A 23,007-nucleotide genomic window follows, 5' to 3' on the forward strand; every position below is an offset into this window, starting at 1 on the left:
TATCATTGTCCTGTATTTCACCTGTATCTAGAGATCATAGTCCTGTATTTCACCTGTATCTAGAGATCATAGTCCTGTATTTCACCTGTATCTAGAGATCATTGTCCTGTATTTCACCTGTATCTAGAGATCATAGTCCTGTATTTCATTCAAAACGACATACCTTATTATCACTTGCACACAAACAGTAGTTTTTGACAGTAGCGGTAGTAACATTGAGTCAGTAGCTGCAGACAGTAGAGGTCAGTCCTATGATCAGTTCCTATAGCCAATCTGGTCAAAAGGCTAAACGAGGGATACAGGGGTATCATGAACAGTTAAATAATTAACTTCATTGAAGTTGCAAGACAGAAGAAGATGAGGACGGACGTTGGACACATGACAAATCTCTTGCTGGTCCTTTGCTAGTCTGGATGATACGTTTCTAAGTTTCCATTCGATGGGCTACTCCGGAAACAGCAGCTATCTAGTGGATAATATGGCGTAAACCTGAAGCAAACTAAACATGTCATCATAGATAGAATCACAGATGGAATATTTCTAGAGCATCGAAATAAAAAGTCAACACCTTTTTCCAGGCCTTGTTAATGCTCATAGCTTTAAACTAACATTAAACTAACGTACATTATCATGGAAAGTTGTATTGAGAAACACAATTTGTAAAGCTAAAACTAAACGGAACATTGTCTGCACTACAAACGACACCCTATCCCCTACAGTGCAGTAGGTCTGAGCAGAGCCGAGCAGTGTACTATGAAGGGAATAAGGTGTGATTTGAGACTCACTACAGTAGAACAGTGTGTGTAATGTGTCGTGACCCTTTCATCAACAGCTCTGCAGTGTATCGGCTTCATATAGCAACGCAGCATGTATCAGTAGCACCGTCTGGTGCCGAAATCTATGAACTACAATGAAAAATACCATGAAAAACCACTATGCTTTCTATATACACTAGATGACTGATAAAGGGGCACTGTTTTGAAGCCACCGCGCCTCCATCTTGGTACTCCCCCACCAGTGTAAAAAAAATTACCTAGGAAGATATAGAAATGCATTTCTAAATGTCTATATTTGTTTTTGCCACATTTATTATTTTACAGACAACTTAAAGCATACTTTTAAATTATATTGTGTGAACTAAACATACAAAAAAATATATAGAATAAAAAATTTTAAAAAAAATTAAGTACTGATATTACTGTTCCCACTATAACAAAAAATACTTAAATACATGTAATTTTGTCCTTGAAGCATTTCAATGAAATACTGTAGAATTCCATTCATTCCTAGAGGACTGCTTTTCTGAGGAGAGCCAATATGGCCGACCGGTGACTTCAAAGCATCTCATTGGCCAATACATAGCATTAGCAATCCAGGGTTTACATACATCATTGGTAAAAACCTATCAAACACCAGTACACCCCCTACAATGGTAGAAAGGCAATCAGCTACGAGAAGTGTCACCCCCCCCCCCACCATCCATATTCCCTACATAGGGTATCACCTTTGTCACTCTATTCCCTACAAAGTGCACTACTTTCAAGCAGAGCTCGCATAAGGAATAGGGTGTGATTCAAGACGCAGCCAGACCCAGTCCTTACATAAGGAGAAGTGGCACCCTATTCCCTATATAGTTCCTTACTTCTTTCACCCTATTCCCTATATAGTTCCCTACTTTTCTCACCCTATTCCCTATATAGTTCCCTACTTTTCTCACCCTATTCCCTATATAGTTCCCTACTTTTCTCACCCTATTCCCTATATAGTTCCCTACTTTTCTCACCCTATTCCCTATATAGTTCCCTACTTTTCTCACCCTATTCCCTATATAGTTCCCTACTTTTCTCACCCTATTCCCTATATAGTTCCCTACTTTTCTCACCCTATTCCCTATATAGTTCCCTACTTTTCTCACCCTATTCCCTATATAGTTCCCTACTTTTCTCACCCTATTCCCTATATAGTTCCCTACTTTTCTCACCCTATTCCCTATATAGTTCCCTACTTTTCTCACCCTATTCCCTATATAGTTCCCTACTTTCCTCACCCTATTCCCTATATAGTTCCCTACTTCCCTCACCCTATTCCCTATATAGTTCCTTACTTCCCTCAACCCGATTCCCTATATAGTTCCTTACTTCTCTCACCCTATTCCCTATATAGTTCCCTACTTTTCTCACCCTATTCCCTATATAGTTCCCTACTTTTCTCACCCTATTCCCTATAAAGTTCCCTACTTTTGACCAGGCCCTTAACACCAGCAGCTCTTCTGTGAGGCGGCGGCCCCGTCTGTGATGCCCTCCTCCTCCTCCAGGGCGGTGAGGTTGAGCTCGTCTGTGACCGACGCCCTCAGGAGGTCCAGGTCCTTCTTATTGGCCGACAGGACCTGCTCAGCCAATCGCGTGAAGGACTGGGTGAAGGACAGCAAAGTGTTTTGCAACAACGATCATTAATTTAACTGGTTAGTGCAGTATATATATATATATATATATATATATATTACCGTATATATGTCACTATATATGTCACTATATATAATCACTGTATACAGTGCATTCAGAAAGTATTCAGACCCATTGACTTATTCTAAAATGGATAAACTGTTTTTTTCCATTCATAAATCTACAAAAAAATACCCCATAATGACATCACAATACCCCATAATGACATCACAATACCCCATAATGACATCACAATACCCCATAATGACATCACAATACCCCATAATGACAAAGATAAAACAGGTTTTTAGATGATCATGTTTTACATAAGTATTCAGACCCTTTACGCAGTACTTTGTTGAAGCACCTTTGGCAGCGATTACAGCCTCGAGTAATCTTGGATATGACACTACAACCTTGGCACACCTGTACTTGGGGAGTTTCTCCCATTCTTCTCTGCAGATCCTCTAAAGCTGTCAGGTTGGATGGGGAGCATCGCTGCACAGCTATTTTCAGGTCTCTCCAGAGATGTTCGATCGGGTTCAAGTCCGGGCTCTGGCTGGTTCACTCAAGAACATTGAGACCTGTCCCGAAGCCACTCCTGCGTTGTCTTGGCTGTGTGCTTAGGGTCGTTGTCCTGTTGGAAGGTGAACCTTCGCCCCAGTCTGAGGTATTGAACGCTCTGAAGCAGATTTTCATCAAGGATCTCTCTGTACTTTGCTCCGTTCATCTTTCCCTCTATCCTGACTAGTCTCCCAGTCTCTCCCGCTGAAAAACATCCCCACAGCATGATGCTGCCACCACCATGCTTCACCGTAGAGGAGGTGCCAGATTTCCTCCAGACGTGACACTTGGCATTTAGGCCAAAGAGTTCAATTTTGTTTCTCATGGTCTGAAAGTGCTTTAGGTGCATTTTGGCAAACTCGAAGAGAGCTCTTATGTTCCGTTTACTGAGGAGTGGCTTCGGTCTGGCAACTACCATAAAGGCCTGATTGGTGGAGTGCTGCAGAGATGGTTGTCCTTCTGGAAGTTTCTCCCATCTCCACATAGGAGCTCTGCAGCTCTTTCAGAGTGACCATCGGATTCCTGGTCACCTCCCTGACCAAGGCCCTCCTCCCCTGATTGCTTAGTTTTTCCAGGCGGCCAGCTCTAGGAAGAGTCTTGGTGGTTCCAAACTTCTTCCATTTAAGAATGATAGAGATCACTGTGTTCTTGGGGACCTTAAATGCTGCAGAAATGTTTTGGTACCCTTCCCCAGATCTGTGCCTCGACACAATCCTGTCTGGGAGCTTTACAGACAATTCCTTCGACCTCATGGCTTGGTTTTAACTCAGACATGCACTGTCAACTGTGAGACCTTATATAGACAGGTGTGTGCCTTTCCAAATCATGTCCAATCAATTGAATTTACCACAGGTGGACTCCAATCAAGTTGTAGAAACATCTCAAGGATGATCAATGGAAACAGGATGCACCTGAGCTTAATTTAAAGTCTCATAGTAAAGGGTCTGAATACTTATTTTAATAAGGTATTCGTTTTTTAAAGTTTTAATACATTTGCAAAAATGTATGAAAACCTGTTTTCACTTTGTCATTATGGGGTATTGGGTGTAGAAAAAATATAATTTCATTAATTTTAGAATAAGGCTGTGTCGTAACAAAATGTGGAAAAAGTCAAGGGGTCTGAATACATTCCGAATGCACTGTACATGTCACTGTGTATGTCATTCACAGGAGGTTGATGGCACCTTAATTGAGAAGAACTGGCTCGTGGTAATGGCAAGAATGGAATCAGTGGAATGGAATCAAATACAAGGTTTCCATGGTTTCCAGGTATTTGATGTCGTTCCATTTACTCCGTTCCGGGTCTTTTTTATTATGAGCCTGTTCTCCCGTCAGCAGATTCCACTGATCACTGTATGTCAACTGTATTCTAGAGTTGCATGTTTTTTTTTAATGTTTGTTTTGGACTGATGTTCGGCTCACTGCATCTTTAATGAGCGCGGCTTGGAAATACAATGACATTCTGAAGGAGACAAATAATAGGTTGGAAAAGCTTTTGATTTCGCCAGATTGACTTTAGATGCCGTTGTTACGTTCCCCAGTTTATGTGTTGTAGTTTGTGTATTTGCATGTGTTTTATTTCAGGAAATGGCTTCCTGAAATCCCTCAAGCAGCTGATTGGTCGACTCCAGGGCTAATTGGAGAGCTGACCCCGCCCCCTCGTCAAGACACAGCTGTCTCCAGTTACATTCATTCTGAAGCTATATAAAAGCCAGTGTTCTGTTCAGGAGAGAGAGATTTTGGAGGTAGGGATTACTGAGAGAGACAGGCAGCCACTCACCTCTGTTATGTTATGGTTGGTGAAGGCACTTGTCTCAAAGAAGTCCATCCCATAATCCTTGGCCAGCTTGTTGCCCTGTTCTGTAGCTACCTGCCTCTTCTCCTCCTCGTCTGACTTGTTCCCTATGAGGATCCTCTGGATGTTATCAGGAGCATACTGAGAGGGAGGGAGGGAGAGTCATTAAGTCTGATTTGACAAAAGCACCCTGTGCCGCTATATAAAATAAGTTGGCCTGACCCTTGTTCCCCTTGATCTCACCTCGTCCACATCGCTGGCCCACTTCATGATGTGCTGGAAGGATCGCTCACTTGTGATGTCGTAAACCAGGAAGATTCCCTGAAGAGAGGCGAGGGTTGGAGATAAGGGGAGGGAAGAGGAGAGAAGAGGGTAGGAGATGAGGGGAGGGAAGAGGAGAGAGGAGGGTAGGAAATGAGGGATGAGGAGAGGAGATGAGGGGATAAAAGAGGAGAGAGTAGGGGATGGGAGGAGAGAGTAGGAGATGAGGGGATGGGAGGAGAGAGTAGGAGATGAGGGGAGGAAAGAGGAGAGGGTAGGAGATGAGGGGAGGGAAGAAGAGAGGGTAGGAGATGAGGGGAGGAAAGAGGAGAGGGTAGGAGATGAGGGGAGGAAAGAGGAGAGGGTAGGAGATGAGGGGAGGAAAGAGGAGAGGGTAGGAGATGAGGGGAGGAAAGAGGAGAGGGTAGGAGATGAGGGGAGGAAAGAGGAGAGGTTAGGGGATGAGGGGAGGAAAGAGGAGAGGGTAGGAGATGAGGGGAGGGAAGGGAAGAGGAGAGGGTAGGAGATGAGGGGAGGAAAGCGGAGAGGGTAGAAGATGAGGGGAGGGAAGAGGAGAGGGTAGGAGATGAGGGGAGGGAAGAGGAGAGGGTAGGAGATGAGGGGAGGGAAGAGAAGAGGAGAGGGTAGGAGATGAGGGGAGGGAAGAGAAGAGGAGAGGGTAGGAGATGAGGGGAGGGAAGAGGAGAGGGTAGGAGATGAGGGGAGGGGAGGGAAGAGGAGAGGGTAGGAGATGAGGGGAGGGAAGAGGAGAGGGTAGGAGATGAGGGGAGGGAAGAGGAGAGAAGAGGGGAGGGAAGAAGAGAGGGTAGGAGATGAGGGGAGGGAAGAGGAGAGGGTAGGAGATGAGATGAGGGGAGGAAAGAGGAGAGGGTAGGAGATCAGATGAGGGGAGGGAAGAGGAGAGGGTAGGAGATGAGGTAGAGGGAAGAGGAGAGGATAGGAGATGAGGGGAGAGAAGAGGAGAGGGTAGGAGATAAGGTAGAGGGAAGAGGAGATGATAGGAGATGAGGGGAGAGAAGATGAATTGTCAGCTAATTCAGTTATGGTTGTCACAGCAACCCCACGTGGCTTAGAACCCATGGGTGATAAAGGTGGTGGGTGATAAGGGTGGTGAGTGATAAGGGTGGTGAATGGACAGGAGGAAACCAGCACCAAGAAACTGTGCTACCAACCATAACTACAGTACATATTTGACATACGACTGCAGCTTTAGCTACAAGTGCAATAGACTAAAGAAAGAGTGGAGCTACAGTAAAATAATCTCACCTGATCTGACCTCTTACCTACAATATCTTGAGGGAAGAGTAGCGTTACCTTACCTGTGCTCGTCTGTAGTACTGCTTAGTGATGGTCTGATATCTCTCCTGTCCTGCTGTGTCCCTGGAAGAAATCAAATGTCAAACACCCTCTCTTAGAAAATGACAAAACAGGTAGGGAATAGTGATAATATCAGGCAATGTTTCAATCCAATATGGATCTTGAGTTCAAACTTTTTTTTTAACCTTGAGTCCTTGCAGGGCAGGGGGAACTGGTTTAGTGTCAAGTCTGAGTAAGCAACAGTATGGAGTAAGACTGAACATCCCTGACAGAATAGCATGGGGGAAGACTGAACATCCCTGACAGAATAGCATGGGGTTAGACTGAACATCCCTGACAGAATAGCATGGGGTTAGACTGAACATCCCTGAAAGAATAGCATGGGGTTAGACTGAACATCCCTGACAGAATAGCATGGGGTTAGACTGAACATCCCTGACAGAATAGCATGGGGTTAGACTGAACATCCCTGACAGAATAGCATGGGGTTAGACTGAACATCCCTGACAGAATAGCATGGGGTTAGACTGAACATCCCTGACAGAATAGCATGGGCTAAGACTGAACATCCCTGACAGAATAGCATGGGGTTAGACTGAACATCCCTGACAGAATAGCATGGGGTTAGACTGAACATCCCTGACAGAATAGCATGGGGTTAGACTGAACATCCCTGACAGAATAGCATGAGGTAAGACTGAACATCCCTGACAGAATAGCATGGGGTTAGACTGAACATCCCTGACAGAATAGCATGAGGTAAGACTGAACATCCCTGACAGAATAGCATGGGCTAAGACTGAACATCCCTGACAGAATAGCATGGGGTTAGACTGAACATCCCTGACAGAATAGCATGGGGTTAGACTGAACATCCCTGACAGAATAGCATGGGGTTAGACTGAACATCCCTGACAGAATAGCATGGGGTTAGACTGAACATCCCTGACAGAATAGCATGGGATTAGACTGAACATCCCTGACAGAATAGCATGGGGTTAGACTGAACATCCCTGGCAGAATAGCATGGGGTAAGACTGAACATCCCCGGCAGAATAGCATGGGGTTAGACTGAACATCCCTGACAGAATAGCATGGGGTTAGACTGAACATCCCTGACAGAATAGCATGGGGTAAGACTGAACATCCCTGACAGAATAGCATGGGGTAAGACTGAACATCCCTGACAGAATAGCATGGGGTAAGACTGAACATCCCTGACAGAATAGCATGGGGTTAGACTGAACATCCCTGGCAGAATAGCATGGGGTTAGACTGAACATCCCTGGCAGAATAGCATTGGGTAAGACTGAACATCCCTAGCATGGGGTTAGACTGAACATCCCTGGCAGATAAGCATGGGGTTAGACTGAACATCCCTGGCAGAATAGCATGGGGTAAGACTGAACATCCCTAGCATGGGGTTAGACTGAACATCCCTGGCAGAATAGCATGGGGTTAGACTGAACATCCCTGGCAGAATAGCATGGGGTAAGACTGAACATCCCTGGCAGAATAGCATGGGGTAAGACTGAACATCCCTGACAGAATAGCATGGGGTTAGACTGAACATCCCTGACAGAATAGCATGGGGTTAGACTGAACATCCCTGACAGAATAGCATGGGGTAAGACTGAACATCCCTGACAGAATAGCATGGGGTTAGACTGAACATCCCTGACAGAATAGCATGGGGTAAGACTGAACATCCCTGGCAGAATAGCATGGGGTTAAGACTGAACATCCCTGACAGAATAGCATGGGGTTAGACTGAACATCCCTGGCAGAATAGCATGGGGTTAGACTGAACATCCCTGGCAGAATAGCATGGGGTAAGACTGAACATCCCTGACAGAATAGCATGGGGTAAGACTGAACATCCCTAGCATGGGGTTAGACTGAACATCCCTAGCATGGGGTAAGACTGAACATCCCTGACAGAATAGCATGGGGTAAGACTTAACATCCCTAGCATGGGGTTAGACTGAACATCCCTAGCATGGGGTTAGACTGAACATCCCTGACAGAAAAGCATGGGGTTAGACTGAACATCCCTGACAGAATAGCATGGGGTTAGACTGAACATCCCTGGCAGAATAGCATGGGGTAAGACTGAACATCCCTAGCATGGGGTTAGACTGAACATCCCTGACAGAATAGCATGGGGTTAGACTGAACATCCCTGACAGAATAGCATGGGGTTAGACTGAACATCCCTGACAGAATAGCATGGGGTTAGACTGAACATCCCTGGCAGAATAGCATGGGGTTAGACTGAACATCCCTGACAGAATAGCATGGGGTTAGACTGAACATCCCTGACAGAATAGCATGGGGTTAGACTGAACATCCCTGACAGAATAGCATTGGGTAAGACTGAACATCCCTGACAGAATAGCATGGGGTTAGACTGAACATCCCTGACAGAATAGCATGGGGTAAGACTGAACATCCCTGACAGAATAGCATGGGGTTAGACTGAACATCCCTGACAGAATAGCATGAGGTAAGACTGAACATCCCTGACAGAATAGCATGGGGTTAGACTGAACATCCCTGACACAATAGCATGAGGTAAGACTGAACATCCCTAGCATGGGGTTAGACTGAACATCCCTGACAGAATAGCATGGGGTTAGACTGAACATCCCTGACAGAATAGCATGGGGTTAGACTGAACATCCCTGACAGAATAGCATGGGGTTAGACTGAACATCCCTGGCAGAATAGCATGGGGTTAGACTGAACATCCCTGACAGAATAGCATGGGGTTAGACTGAACATCCCTGACAGAATAGCATGGGGTTAGACTGAACATCCCTGACAGAATAGCATTGGGTAAGACTGAACATCCCTGACAGAATAGCATGGGGTTAGACTGAACATCCCTGACAGAATAGCATGGGGTAAGACTGAACATCCCTGACAGAATAGCATGGGGTTAGACTGAACATCCCTGACAGAATAGCATGAGGTAAGACTGAACATCCCTGACAGAATAGCATGGGGTTAGACTGAACATCCCTGACACAATAGCATGAGGTAAGACTGAACATCCCTGACAGAATAGCATGGGGTTAGACTGAACATCCCTGACAGAATAGCATGGGGTTAGACTGAACATCCCTGACAGAATAGCATGGGGTTAGACTGAACATCCCTGACAGAATAGCATGGGGTTAGACTGAACATCCCTGACAGAATAGCATGGGGTTAGACTGAACATCCCTGGCAGAATAGCATGGGGTAAGACTGAACATCCCTGGCAGAATAGCATGGGGTTACACTGAACATCCCTGACAGAATAGCATGGGGTTAGACTGAACATCCCTGACAGAATAGCATGGGGTAAGACTGAACATCCCTGACAGAATAGCATGGGGTAATACTGAACATCCCTGACAGAATAGCATGGGGTAAGACTGAACATCCCTGACAGAATAGCATGGGGTTAGACTGAACATCCCTGGCAGAATAGCATGGGGTTAGACTGAACATCCCTGGCAGAATAGCATGGGGTAAGACTGAACATCCCTGACAGAATAGCATGGGGTAAGACTTAACATCCCTAGCATGGGGTTAGACTGAACATCCCTAGCATGGGGTTAGACTGAACATCCCTGACAGAAAAGCATGGGGTTAGACTGAACATCCCTGACAGAATAGCATGGGGTTAGACTGAACATCCCTGGCAGAATAGCATGGGGTAAGACTGAACATCCCTAGCATGGGGTTAGACTGAACATCCCTGACAGAATAGCATGGGGTTAGACTGAACATCCCTGACAGAATAGCATGGGGTTAGACTGAACATCCCTGACAGAATAGCATGGGGTTAGACTGAACATCCCTGGCAGAATAGCATGGGGTTAGACTGAACATCCCTGACAGAATAGCATGGGGTTAGACTGAACATCCCTGACAGAATAGCATGGGGTTAGACTGAACATCCCTGACAGAATAGCATTGGGTAAGACTGAACATCCCTGACAGAATAGCATGGGGTTAGACTGAACATCCCTGACAGAATAGCATGGGGTAAGACTGAACATCCCTGACAGAATAGCATGGGGTTAGACTGAACATCCCTGACAGAATAGCATGAGGTAAGACTGAACATCCCTGACAGAATAGCATGGGGTTAGACTGAACATCCCTGACAAAATAGCATGAGGTAAGACTGAACATCCCTGACAGAATAGCATGGGGTTAGACTGAACATCCCTGACAGAATAGCATGGGGTTAGACTGAACATCCCTGACAGAATAGCATGGGGTTAGACTGAACATCCCTGACAGAATAGCATGGGGTTAGACTGAACATCCCTGACAGAATAGCATGGGGTTAGACTGAACATCCCTGGCAGAATAGCATGGGGTAAGACTGAACATCCCTGGCAGAATAGCATGGGGTTACACTGAACATCCCTGACAGAATAGCATGGGGTTAGACTGAACATCCCTGACAGAATAGCATGGGGTAAGACTGAACATCCCTGACAGAATAGCATGGGGTAAGACTGAACATCCCTGACAGAATAGCATGGGGTAAGACTGAACATCCCTGACAGAATAGCATGGGGTTAGACTGAACATCCCTGGCAGAATAGCATGGGGTTAGACTGAACATCCCTGGCAGAATAGCATGGGGTAAGACTGAACATCCCTGACAGAATAGCATGGGGTAAGACTGAACATCCCTAGCATGGGGTTAGACTGAACATCCCTAGCATGGGGTAAGACTGAACATCCCTGACAGAATAGCATGGGGTAAGACTTAACATCCCTAGCATGGGGTTAGACTGAACATCCCTAGCATGGGGTTAGACTGAACATCCCTGACAGAAAAGCATGGGCTTAGACTGAACATCCCTGACAGAATAGCATGGGGTTAGAATGAACATCCCTGGCAGAATAGCATGGGGTAAGACTGAACATCCCTAGCATGGGGTTAGACTGAACATCCCTGACAGAATAGCATGGGGTTAGACTGAACATCCCTGACAGAATAGCATGGGGTTAGACTGAACATCCCTGACAGAATAGCATGGGGTTAGACTGAACATCCCTGGCAGAATAGCATGGGGTTAGACTGAACATCCCTGACAGAATAGCATGGGGTTAGACTGAACATCCCTGACAGAATAGCATGGGGTTAGACTGAACATCCCTGACAGAATAGCATGGGGTAAGACTGAACATCCCTGACAGAATAGCATGGGGTTAGACTGAACATCCCTGACAGAATAGCATGGGGTAAGACTGAACATCCCTGACAGAATAGCATGGGGTTAGACTGAACATCCCTGACAGAATAGCATGAGGTAAGACTGAACATCCCTGACAGAATAGCATGGGGTTAGACTGAACATCCCTGACACAATAGCATGAGGTAAGACTGAACATCCCTGACAGAATAGCATGGGGTTAGACTGAACATCCCTGACAGAATAGCATGGGGTTAGACTGAACATCCCTGACAGAATAGCATGGGGTTAGACTGAACATCCCTGACAGAATAGCATGGGGTTAGACTGAACATCCCTGACAGAATAGCATGGGGTTAGACTGAACATCCCTGGCAGAATAGCATGGGGTAAGACTGAACATCCCTGGCAGAATAGCATGGGGTTACACTGAACATCCCTGACAGAATAGCATGGGGTTAGACTGAACATCCCTGACAGAATAGCATGGGGTAAGACTGAACATCCCTGACAGAATAGCATGGGGTAAGACTGAACATCCCTGACAGAATAGCATGGGGTAAGACTGAACATCCCTGACAGAATAGCATGGGGGAAGACTGAACATCCCTGACAGAATAGCATGGGGTTAGACTGAACATCCCTGGCAGAATAGCATGGGGTTAGACTGAACATCCCTGACAGAATAGCATGGGGTAAGACTGAACATCCCTGACAGAATAGCATGGGCTAAGACTGAACATCCCTGACAGAATAGCATGGGGTTAGACTGAACATCCCTGACAGAATAGCATGGGGTTAGACTGAACATCCCTGACAGAATAGCATGGGGTTAGACTGAACATCCCTGACAGAATAGCATGGGGTTAGACTGAACATCCCTGACAGAATAGCATGGGGTTAGACTGAACATCCCTGGCAGAATAGCATGGGGTAAGACTGAACATCCCTGACAGAATAGCATGGGGTTAGACTGAACATCCCTGACAGAATAGCATGGGGTTAGACTGAACATCCCTGACAGAATAGCATGGGGTAAGACTGAACATCCCTGACAGAATAGCATGGGGTTAGACTGAACATCCCTGACAGAATAGCATGGGGTAAGACTGAACATCCCTGGCAGAATAGCATGGGGTTAAGACTGAACATCCCTGACAGAATAGCATGGGGTTAGACTGAACATCCCTGGCAGAATAGCATGGGGTTAGACTGAACATCCCTGGCAGAATAGCATGGGGTAAGACTGAACATCCCTGACAGAATAGCATGGGGTAAGACTGAACATCCCTAGCATGGGGTTAGACTGAACATCCCTAGCATGGGTTAAGACTGAACATCCCTGACAGAATAGCATGGGGTAAGACTGAACATCCCTAGCATGGGGTTAGACTGAACATCCCTAGCATGGGGTTAGACTGAACATCCCTGACAGAATAGCATGGGGTTAGACTGAACATCCCTGGCAGAATAGCATGGGGTAAGACTGAACATCCCTAGCATGGGGTTAGACTGAACATCCCTGGCAGAATAGCATGGGGTAAGACTGAACATCCCTGGCAGAATAGCATGGGGTAAGACTGAACATCCCTAGCATGGGGTTAGACTGAACATCCCTGACAGAATAGCATGGGGTTAGACTGAACATCCCTGACAGAATAGCATGGGGTTAGACTGAACATCCCTGACAGAATAGCATGGGGTTAGACTGAACATCCCTGACAGAATAGCATGGGGGTTAGACTGAACATCCCTGACACTGAACTAGGACATCCGCTATATTCAAAGGGGCGATCCCCATGTTTGACCTACTTTAGTAGAATGCTCTGGCTGCATGCATCCACTACTTACCATATCTGTATCCTAACTTTGATGCCGTCTATCTCCAGTGTCTTCATTTTAAAATCGACTCCTGCAAAAAAAGAGAAGAGTCAAATATTGTGAATATGAAAACCTGTTGATTAATTCATCCTATTTAATGTGTGGCGAGGCGAGGCGAGGCGAGGCGAGGCGAAGACAGTCCTGCTGTTTATTCTCCTCAAGGTACCTTTTATCTCAGTTTCGTACAGCTTTTTTAACAGCAAAGATACTGAGAGCCATTTCATTCCATATCTATCAGGCCTTTTTTAAATTACGACTGAATGCTCCTTTAAAGATATAGAGCTAATGGTGATGGATCAGTGAGATGAACTTAGTTTAGACCTGGATCGATCACAGGGGGGGAAAGATACTGGAGGGGAGGAGGGAGAAGAGGGAGAGGACTGGAGGGGAGGAGGGAGAAGATACTGGAGGGGAGGAGGGAGAAGATACTTGAGGGGAGGAGGGAGAAGAGGGAGAGGACTGGGTAGTAAAGCAAGAGGTTTTTTAACCTGTGTAGATGGGCACTCTTGTGAACCACCAGAGAAAGAGGGAGGCAGGGACAGACAGAGAGACAGACAGACAGACAGACAGACAGACAGACAGACAGACAGACAATAAGCAAGAGAGAAAAACAGAGAGATCGAGGGAGAGAGGTGGGTTATGCTCCAATGATCTATGGCCAGACAGCAGCATGGAGAGGCCCAGAGAGACTGACTTGTCAGGCCAATCAGAGCACTGAGTTACTGTATATAAGAGCCATTGTAGGCCGTCGTTGTAAATAAGAATTTGTTCTTAACTGACTTGACTAGTTAAATAAAGGTTAAATAAATTAAATACATAAATAAAATACTATGAAGGTAAACAGACTGTCGGGTATACTGTATATTATACTATAGATTATACTATACGGTACTATACCTGTTTGTGTAGTTTCTAAACAGACTACTAGATGAATACTATGGAGGTAAACATACATGGCATTTAAACAACACAACAATCCCAGATAAACCAATAACCAGCTCTATCCGATGAGACCAACCCCCCCCCCCCCCCCCCTGCAGCTAAAATTCCATTACTCAGTATGTTGGGCTCCACTCTACTCCGCTGTAGGGTAAACTGTGGCAAATCAATACTCAGTCCCTCCGATTCTCAGACTGAAACGCTGAGAGAGACGCGAGTCATCCGTGTTTTTCTTCCGTTATATTCCTGAGCCTGAGCGTGCTCTCCCATGAGAATGAGCAGAGTAGATCACAGAAATACTGCGCTTCAAATGCAGTGTGTTCTCTTGATAAGGGCCTTGGTACTTTAACCCGTCTGTAGAGCCTGTAGACACACTGTCACACCCTCAGACTTAACCAGGGACATGCCCTTTAACCCGTCTGTAGAGCCTGTAGACACACTGTCACACCCTCAGACTTAACCAGGGACATGCCCTTTAACCCGTCTGTAGAGCCTGTAGACACACTGTCACACCCTCAGACTTAAACAGGGACATGCCCTTTAACCCGTCTGTAGAGCCTGTAGACACACTGTCACACCCTCAGACTTAACCAGGGACATGCCCTTTAACCCGTCTGTAGAGCCTGTAGACACACTGTCACACCCTCAGACTTAACCAGGGACATGCCCTTGAACCCGTCTGTAGAGCCTGTAGACACACTGTCACACCCTCAGACTTAACCAGGGACATGCCCTTGAACCCGTCTGTAGAGCCTGTAGACACACTGTCACACCCTCAGACTTAACCAGGGACATGCCCTTGAACCTATCTGTAGACACACTGTCAGACCCTCAGACTTAACCAGGGACATGCCCTTTAACCCGTCTGTAGAGCCTGTAGACCACATATGTCAGAGTCAAGGCCCGCGGGCCACATCCGGCCCGCAAGAAGGTTTTTTACGGCCCCTGGGATGATCTTGATTTATTATTAGAACCGGCCCGCAGCAAGCCGGCAGCCCGCAGATCTTTTACACGCACCAATACTACATTTCCCACAATGCAAAGGTGACGCACCGAGCAGTAGGCTGCTTCATTTCAATATTTATTGGCACAGCAGTCGTCAGCATCACAGTAAAATTAACTTTCAGATACCCATCAAAAATGGCAAAACGGAAGGTGGATACTGAGAACCGGGGGTTTCAAACAAGGTGGGAGTCGGAGTATATGTTCACGAAGGTAGCTGGAAAACCTGTGTGTCTTCTGTGTGGAGAAAGTGTGGCGGTACTGAAAGAGTATAATCTGAGACGACATTATGAAACGAAACACGCGGACAAAAACAAGAATATGGACATGGAACAAAGGCTACAAAAGGCAGAGGAATTAAAACGAGGCCTCAAATCTCGACAGGCTCTGTTCAAAAAAGCCAAATCACAAGGCCAGGCTGCTGTCAAGGCCAGTTTTATTTTGGCAGAAGAGATCGCTAAATCAGCCCGGCCATTTACGGAGGGGGATTTCATCAAAAACTGCATGATTAAAGTTTGTGACGAAGTTTGCCCAGAAAAAAGGCAACTCTTTTTAAATGTGAGTCTGAGCAGAAACACCATTGCCGAGAGAGTAGACCAGTTGTCCATCAATCTAAAAGAGCAGCTTGTGAAAAAGGGAAAAGATTTTATTGCATATTCCTTGGCTGTGGATGAGAGCACCGACATTTCTGACATTGCCCAGTTGTCAATTTTCATCCGCGGAGTGGACTCCAACCTAAGCGTGACAGAGGAGTTTTTGGCTTTACGTCCTATGCATGGCACAACTACGGGGCATGATTTGTATGAAGAGGTGTCAAGATGTGTAAATGAGATGGAGCTGCCTTGGGAAAAACTCGTGGGTTTGACAACCGACGGAGCACCTGCGATGTGTGGACACAGGAGCGGACTGGTGGCGAAGATACGGGAAAAGATGCAAGAGGAAAACGCGACAGGTGAGCTGACAGCTTATCATTGTATCATACACCAGGAAGCGTTGTGCGGTAAAGCCTTGAAAATGGAGCATGTAATGAGCATCATCACGCACACAGTTAACTTTATCAGAGCCAAAGGTTTGAATCACCGCCAGTTCAAGGCATTTCTGACGGAGTTAGAAACGGAGCATGGTGATTTGCCTTATCACACAGAGGTGCGATGGCTAAGCCAGGGAAAGGTGCTTCAAAGATGTTTCGAGCTTCGTGAGGAGATTTGTCTGTTCTTGGACAGCAAAGGGAAAGACACAACACAACTCCGAGACGAAATGTTTCTGTGTGAAATGGCTTTTCTGTGTGACATTACGAGTCATCTGAATGCAATAAACTTGCAGCTGCAGGGTCGGGATCGTGTCATCTCTGATATGTACAGTACAGTGAAGGCATTTAAAACCAAACTGACTCTGTGGGAGACGCAGATGCGGAAAGAAAATTTGAGCCACTTTCCCAGCTGCCAGACCATGAAAGAGAAGCTCTCTACCAGTGCGTTCCCGAGCACACAGTTGGCTGATAAAATAGGTATGCTTGCCGCTGACTTTCGACGCCGATTTGCTGACTTTGAAGCACAAAAAAGCAGGTTGGAACTGCTCGGTAACCCATTTGCTGTTGACGTGGAAAGCTCACCACCAAACCTCCAAATGGAGTTGATTGACCTCCAATGCAATGATGCACTGAGGGCAAAATATGCGGCAGTGGGTGCTGCGGAGTTCGCCCGTTTCCTCCCCGGCACAATGCCCCAGCTGCGCATCCAGGCTGCTCAAACGTTGTCTATGTTTGGCAGCACATACCTGTGTGAACAACTGTTTTCTTTGATGAACCTGAACAAAACATCACACAGAAGTCGACTTACTGCTGAACACCTCCACTCAATTCTGAGGATTTCTTCAGCTCAGAGCCTTACCCCGAACATTGATGAACTTGTGGAAAAGATGGGACACCACCAAGTATCACCCTCAACCTCAAACAAGTGAACATTACTGTGCAATCACATATTTAGAGTTTTTACTCAGTTCAAGTTTAAAAGTTAAAATTTAATATTTGTTTTCACTGCATGTTACTTCTCCTTAAACAAAGTGTTGTTTTTGATTAATAGATTTTTGCACTTTATTTTTTTGTATTTCAATCCAATTATATTTTAAAAATATTTCAGTTGAGTGGATGATAGAAAATTGCTATTATTGTTTTTTCTTTGAAGTAAATTTAGCCCACTTTTGCTAAAATAGAAAATATAGTCTACTGATGGTGCCTTGAATACCGGTTTCTTTCATTTAATGTTCATGTTATGGGGATATTTATATAAAGGAAATTTGTCTTTTGTGTCTGTTGAAAATTAAAGATTACTGACAGAGCCATAAGAAAATATTGCTTTATTTATCTGATCATATTGTAATATATTTGTTAGGTTTTCAGTAGGTTCAATTAGGTTCACTAGACTATACGCGTCATTTAAAAATTTTTCAATGAACATTCGAACAGTCCGGCCCTCGTCTTGTAGCTGATTTTTTTATTTGGCCCTCCGTCCATTTGACTTTGACACCCCTGCTGTAGACACACTGTCAGACCCTCAGACTTAACCAGGGACATGCCCTTTAACCCGTCTGTAGAGCCTGTAGACACACTGTCAGACCCTCAGACTTAACCAGGGACATGCCCTTTAACCCGTCTGTAGAGCCTGTAGACACACTGTCAGACCCTCAGACTTAACCAGGGACATGCCCTTTACCCTATCTGTAGAGCCTGTAGACACACTGTCACACCCTCAGACTTAACCAGGGACATGCCCTTTACCCCGTCTGTAGAGCCTGTAGACACACTGTCACACCCTCAGACTTAACCAGTGACATGCCCTTTAACCCGTCTGTAGAGCCTGTAGACACACTGTCACACCCTCAGACTTAACCAGGGACATGCCCTTTACCCCGTCTGTAGAGCCTGTAGACACACTGTCACACCCTCAGACTTAACCAGGGACATGCCCTTGAACCCGTCTGTAGAGCCTGTAGACACACTGTCAGACCCTCAGACTTAACCAGGGACATGCCCTTGAACCCGTCTGTAGAGCCTGTAGACACACTGTCACACCCTCAGACTTAACCAGGGACATGCCCTTGAACCCGTCTGTAGAGCCTGTAGACACACTGTCACACCCTCAGACTTAACCAGGGACATGCCCTTTACCCCGTCTGTAGAGCCTGTAGACACACTGTCACACCCTCAGACTTAACCAGTGACATGCCCTTTAACCCGTCTGTAGAGCCTGTAGACACACTGTCAGACCCTCAGACTTAACCAGGGACATGCCCTTGAACCTATCTGTAGAGCCTGGGGCTGATATACTACAGTATTTACCTTGTGTGTTGAATGGGTCCTCTGACTGGGCCCTCTGACTGGGCCCTCTGACTGGGCCCTCTGACTGGGCCCTCTGACTTGGCCCTCTGACTTGGCCCTCTGACTTGGCCCTCTGACTGGGCCCTCTGACTGGGCCCTCTGACTGGGCCCTCTGACTGGGCCCTCTGACTGGGTCCTCTGACTGGGTCCTCTGACTGGGCCCTCTGACTTGGCCCTCTGACTTGGCCCTCTGACTTGGCCCTCTGACTGGGCCCTCTGACTGGGCCCTCTGACTGGGCCCTCTGACTGGGCCCTCTGACTGGGCCCTCTGACTGGGCCCTCTGACTGGGTCCTCTGACTGGGTCCTCTGACTGGGTCCTCTGACTTGGCCCTCTGACTGGGCCCTCTGACTGGGCCCTCTGACTGGGCCCTCTGACTGGGCCCTCTGAACAAGCCTTATCTCGTTACGCATATCTCATCTAAAATACTATCGACGACGAGAGGCACTCTCAGAGGCCAACTTTTCAAACTGCCATTCAAACTGCCGCTTGAATCAGTCTCAGGCACTCATCTCATCTAAAACACTACAGACATGCTCTCACAGTCCTGGGCCAAGACTGGAGTTCACTCCACTTCAGTGAGAGACGGAGCGACTGAGAGGCCTTTGAAAACAGTGAAGCGGCCTGCTGTCTGACCAGGACTGTGTGACTACTAGAGAGTAAAGGCGTAGACGCACTAGGTTTTGGTTTGCTCCTAGCAGATCTCGGCTTGGCAAAACTAACATCTGTGCCTCACATACTCCCTTAAAAAACCCTTTGGTTGAAAAACGAAATTCCGGCTACCGAACTTCGACCATCCTCAAAAAAATAAAACAATAATGCTTGCCTGAACACTACCGAACAAAAATGTACCAAATGTTGTCATGATATATGCGCAAACTGTTTGGACTGGGAAGCATACGGTAAGCTTAAGGAGGGAGGGAGTATGCAGACAGTGGCACAGTGAAAGGCCATTAACATCATCACAGTCACTGGCCTGCATTGCCTGGGGCTGGGAAGCATCTCCCTCTCCCTTTCTAGGATGCTTCTCTCCAAGCACCTCTCTTCTCCTCCCTCTTTCTATTCTTATCGATCCACCCCTTGAATCTCTCTCTCTTCCCTACCCTCTTTCTATTCTTATCGATCCACCCCTTGAATCTCTCTCTCTACCCTACCCTCTTTCTATTCTTATCGATCCACCCCTTGAATCTCTCTCTCTACCCTCCCCTCTTTCTATTCTTATCGATCCACCCCTTGAATCTCTCTCTCTACCCTCCCCTCTTTCTATTCTTATCGATCCACCCCTTGAATCTCTCTCTCTTCCCTACCCTCTTTCTATTCTTATCTATCCACCCCTTGAATCTCTCTCTCTTCTCCTCCCCTCTTTCTATTCTTATCGATCCACCCCTTGAATCTCTCTCTCTACCATCCCCTCTTTCTATTCTTATCGATCCACCCCTTGAATCTCTCTCTCTTCCCTACCCTCTTTCTATTCTTATCTATCCACCCCTTGAATCTCTCTCTCTTCTCCTCCCCTCTTTCTATTCTTATCGATCCACCCCTTGAATCTCTCTTTCTACCCTCCCCTCTTTCTATTCTTATCGATCCACCCCTTGAATCTCTCTCTCTTCCCTACCCTCTTTCTATTCTTATCTATCCACCCCTTGAATCTCTCTCTCTTCTCCTCCCCTCTTTCTATTCTTATCGATCCACCCCTTAAATCTCTCTCTCTACCCTACCCTCTTTCTATTCTTATCGATCCACCCCTTGAATCTCTCTCTACCCTCCCCTCTTTCTATTCTTATCGATCCACCCCTTAAATCTCTCTCTACCCTACCCTCTTTCTATTCTTATCGATCCACCCCTTAAATCTCTCTCTCTACCCTACCCTCTTTCTATTCTTATCGATCCACCCCTTAAATCTCTCTCTCTTCCCTACCCTCTTTCTATTCTTATCGATCCACCCCTTGAATCTCTCTCTCTCTACCCTACCCTCTTTCTATTCTTATCGATCCACCCCTTAAATCTCTCTCTTCCCTACCCTCTTTCTATTCTTATCGATCCACCGCTTGATTCTCTCTCTCTCTCTCATACCCTCTCGCTATGTTTCTCGTTCTCCCGATCTTTCTCTATCCCTCTTTTCTATGCCTTTTGCTTCTGTCCTGGAGTCATCCATGCGTTCAGTGATTTGGAAATGAGTGAAGTTCAGGTTTCAAAGTAAACGTAGCTTCTACGACGTCATCTAAATGAATGGGAAGTCTTGGCCCAGCGATCTTTTTTTATTTATTTGTATTATTTTTAAGGGAAGATCAGCTTTAAATATTGCAGATAGATTGTAGCTTCCATCAATGTAATTGTCTGCGTCATTTCCAATCCCCCATATATTTTTTTTTGGGGGGGGGGGTAAATATATACGTTTTGAATCCGGCATTGTTTTGCGTATCAGTTCATAAACCATGTGTCATGGGATCGGTGCATCCAAGATCCTTCCACTTGCATCTTTCATTTTTACAGTAATGCTGCAATAGTTGGTTGTAATTTTGGATAGATCAGACATTTCCATATATTTGTGTTAGCTGCATGTGTGACATAACTCCACCAGTCCTATTTATGATATAATTGACAAATATATATATAATATATAGTAGCCTATAATATATATATATAAAAAAGATTTTTTTAAATTATATATATATATATAATTGCATTTAAAAAAAAATATCAATTAGTATATTTGAGTTGAACCACAATATGTGTTGTAATATTTGTTCATTCTTTTCAGGTGGATTAAACTAAAATTGCAACCAACTTTCTAAGGCTTGTTTTAAAAATAGCAATATTTTTTAGATTGTTTCATTTTCAAATAATGGAAAGTGACAGGTTGTAATGTGAATAAAGGGGGAAAGGCCATTCTTGAACATGGGGTGAGACATTCTTCCTAATCTGCTAGAGAACCAGTTCGGATTTAAGTATAACTTTTGTATGACAGAAGTCTTTAGTGAGAGGTCTAATGATTTAATATTTAAGAATTTCTGCCCTCCGAATTCATATTTATTATATAAATAGGTCTGTTTAATTTAGTCTTGCTTGCCGTTCCAAATAAAATGGAATTGGCCCACCTATTTTAGCAAATTACAGACCTCAAGGAAATGAAGGAATACCTCAAAGCAATGTAATTCTCAAGCGTACGGTATAAAAAAAGCTTCTTACAATCATATACACTCACAAAGTAGGTTTATGTGAGAGTGGTCTTAAGGTAGTGCAGCTTGGTCCCAGATATGTTTGTAATAACATGTCAACTCCATGTGAGTGGCATGATGGTACAAACAGACTGGTGCCCAGGCTAGCCTAAAGGTTGACTTGTAGTCCAAGAAGTCTTAAAGTCAAAACAGTCAAAAAGCCGATGACCATCGTTTTTCTTTCTTTCTTCTCTATCTGCCCCTTTTTCTCCTAAATCGCTGCAACTCCCCAACGGACTCGGGAGAGGCGAAGGTCGAGAGTCACGCGTCCTCCGAAACACCACCCAGCCAAGCCGCACTGCTTCTTGACACACTGCTCGCTTAACCCCGGAAGCCAACCGCACCAATGTGTCGGAGGGAACACCGTCCAACTGGCGACCGGAGTCAGCTTGCAGGCGCCCGGCCCGCCACAAGGAGTCACTTGATCGCGATGGGACAAGGTAATTCCGTCCGGCAAACCCTTTGCTAACCCAGACAACGCAGGGTCAATTGTGCGCCGTCTCATGGCTCTCCCAGCCTGGAATCGAACCCGGGGTTGGAGGGACGCTGCAATTCAGTGCCTTAGAACCATCAGACCTATTAAGTGTTAACAGCAGCCTATATTTACCCAGTAGCCTATAGTTGTATCAAAGTATATGTACACCTAAGTTCATTGTTACCGATATGGACAGCCCCAACAAGAGGATCCTCCTGGATGATGTATTTTGGGAGAGAGTGGTAAGCAGCCTGAAACTCCTGAAACCTATAGCAGTAGCCATGGCACGGATTGAGGGAGACAATGCCATCCTGTCTGATGTTCAGACTCTGCTTGCAGATGTAAGAGAAGAAATTCGTACTGCCCTGCCCACTTCAGTGTTGCTCCAAGCAGAGGAAACTGCAGTTTTGAAAAACAGTGGGGAGAACAAGAATTTGATACACTGCCGATTTTGCAGGTGTTCCTACCTACAAAACATGTAGAGGTCTGTAATTTTTATCATAGGTACACT

At 45.7% G+C, this 23,007-nt stretch overlaps 1 protein-coding gene across 1 annotated transcript in view; it reads right to left on the bottom strand.

The window, feature by feature from the left end:
* Window positions 1-2,147: 2,147 nt before the first annotated feature.
* The window catches only part of LOC139415494 (ras-related protein Rab-15-like), a 29,954-nt gene continuing 9,094 nt past the window's right edge, over window positions 2,148-23,007 (bottom strand). The window contains exons 2-6 of the mRNA XM_071163597.1: window positions 13,458-13,518; window positions 6,402-6,462; window positions 5,044-5,121; window positions 4,786-4,941; window positions 2,148-2,410 (exon numbers count right to left, since the gene is read on the bottom strand). Of these exons, the coding sequence (XP_071019698.1) occupies window positions 2,252-2,410; window positions 4,786-4,941; window positions 5,044-5,121; window positions 6,402-6,462; window positions 13,458-13,518 (515 nt within the window). The 3' untranslated portion in view covers window positions 2,148-2,251. The remainder of the gene's footprint in view (window positions 2,411-4,785; window positions 4,942-5,043; window positions 5,122-6,401; window positions 6,463-13,457; window positions 13,519-23,007) is intronic.

This window comes from Oncorhynchus clarkii, chromosome 8 (genome assembly GCF_045791955.1).
Source record: "Oncorhynchus clarkii lewisi isolate Uvic-CL-2024 chromosome 8, UVic_Ocla_1.0, whole genome shotgun sequence".
Lineage (NCBI taxonomy): Eukaryota > Metazoa > Chordata > Actinopteri > Salmoniformes > Salmonidae > Oncorhynchus > Oncorhynchus clarkii.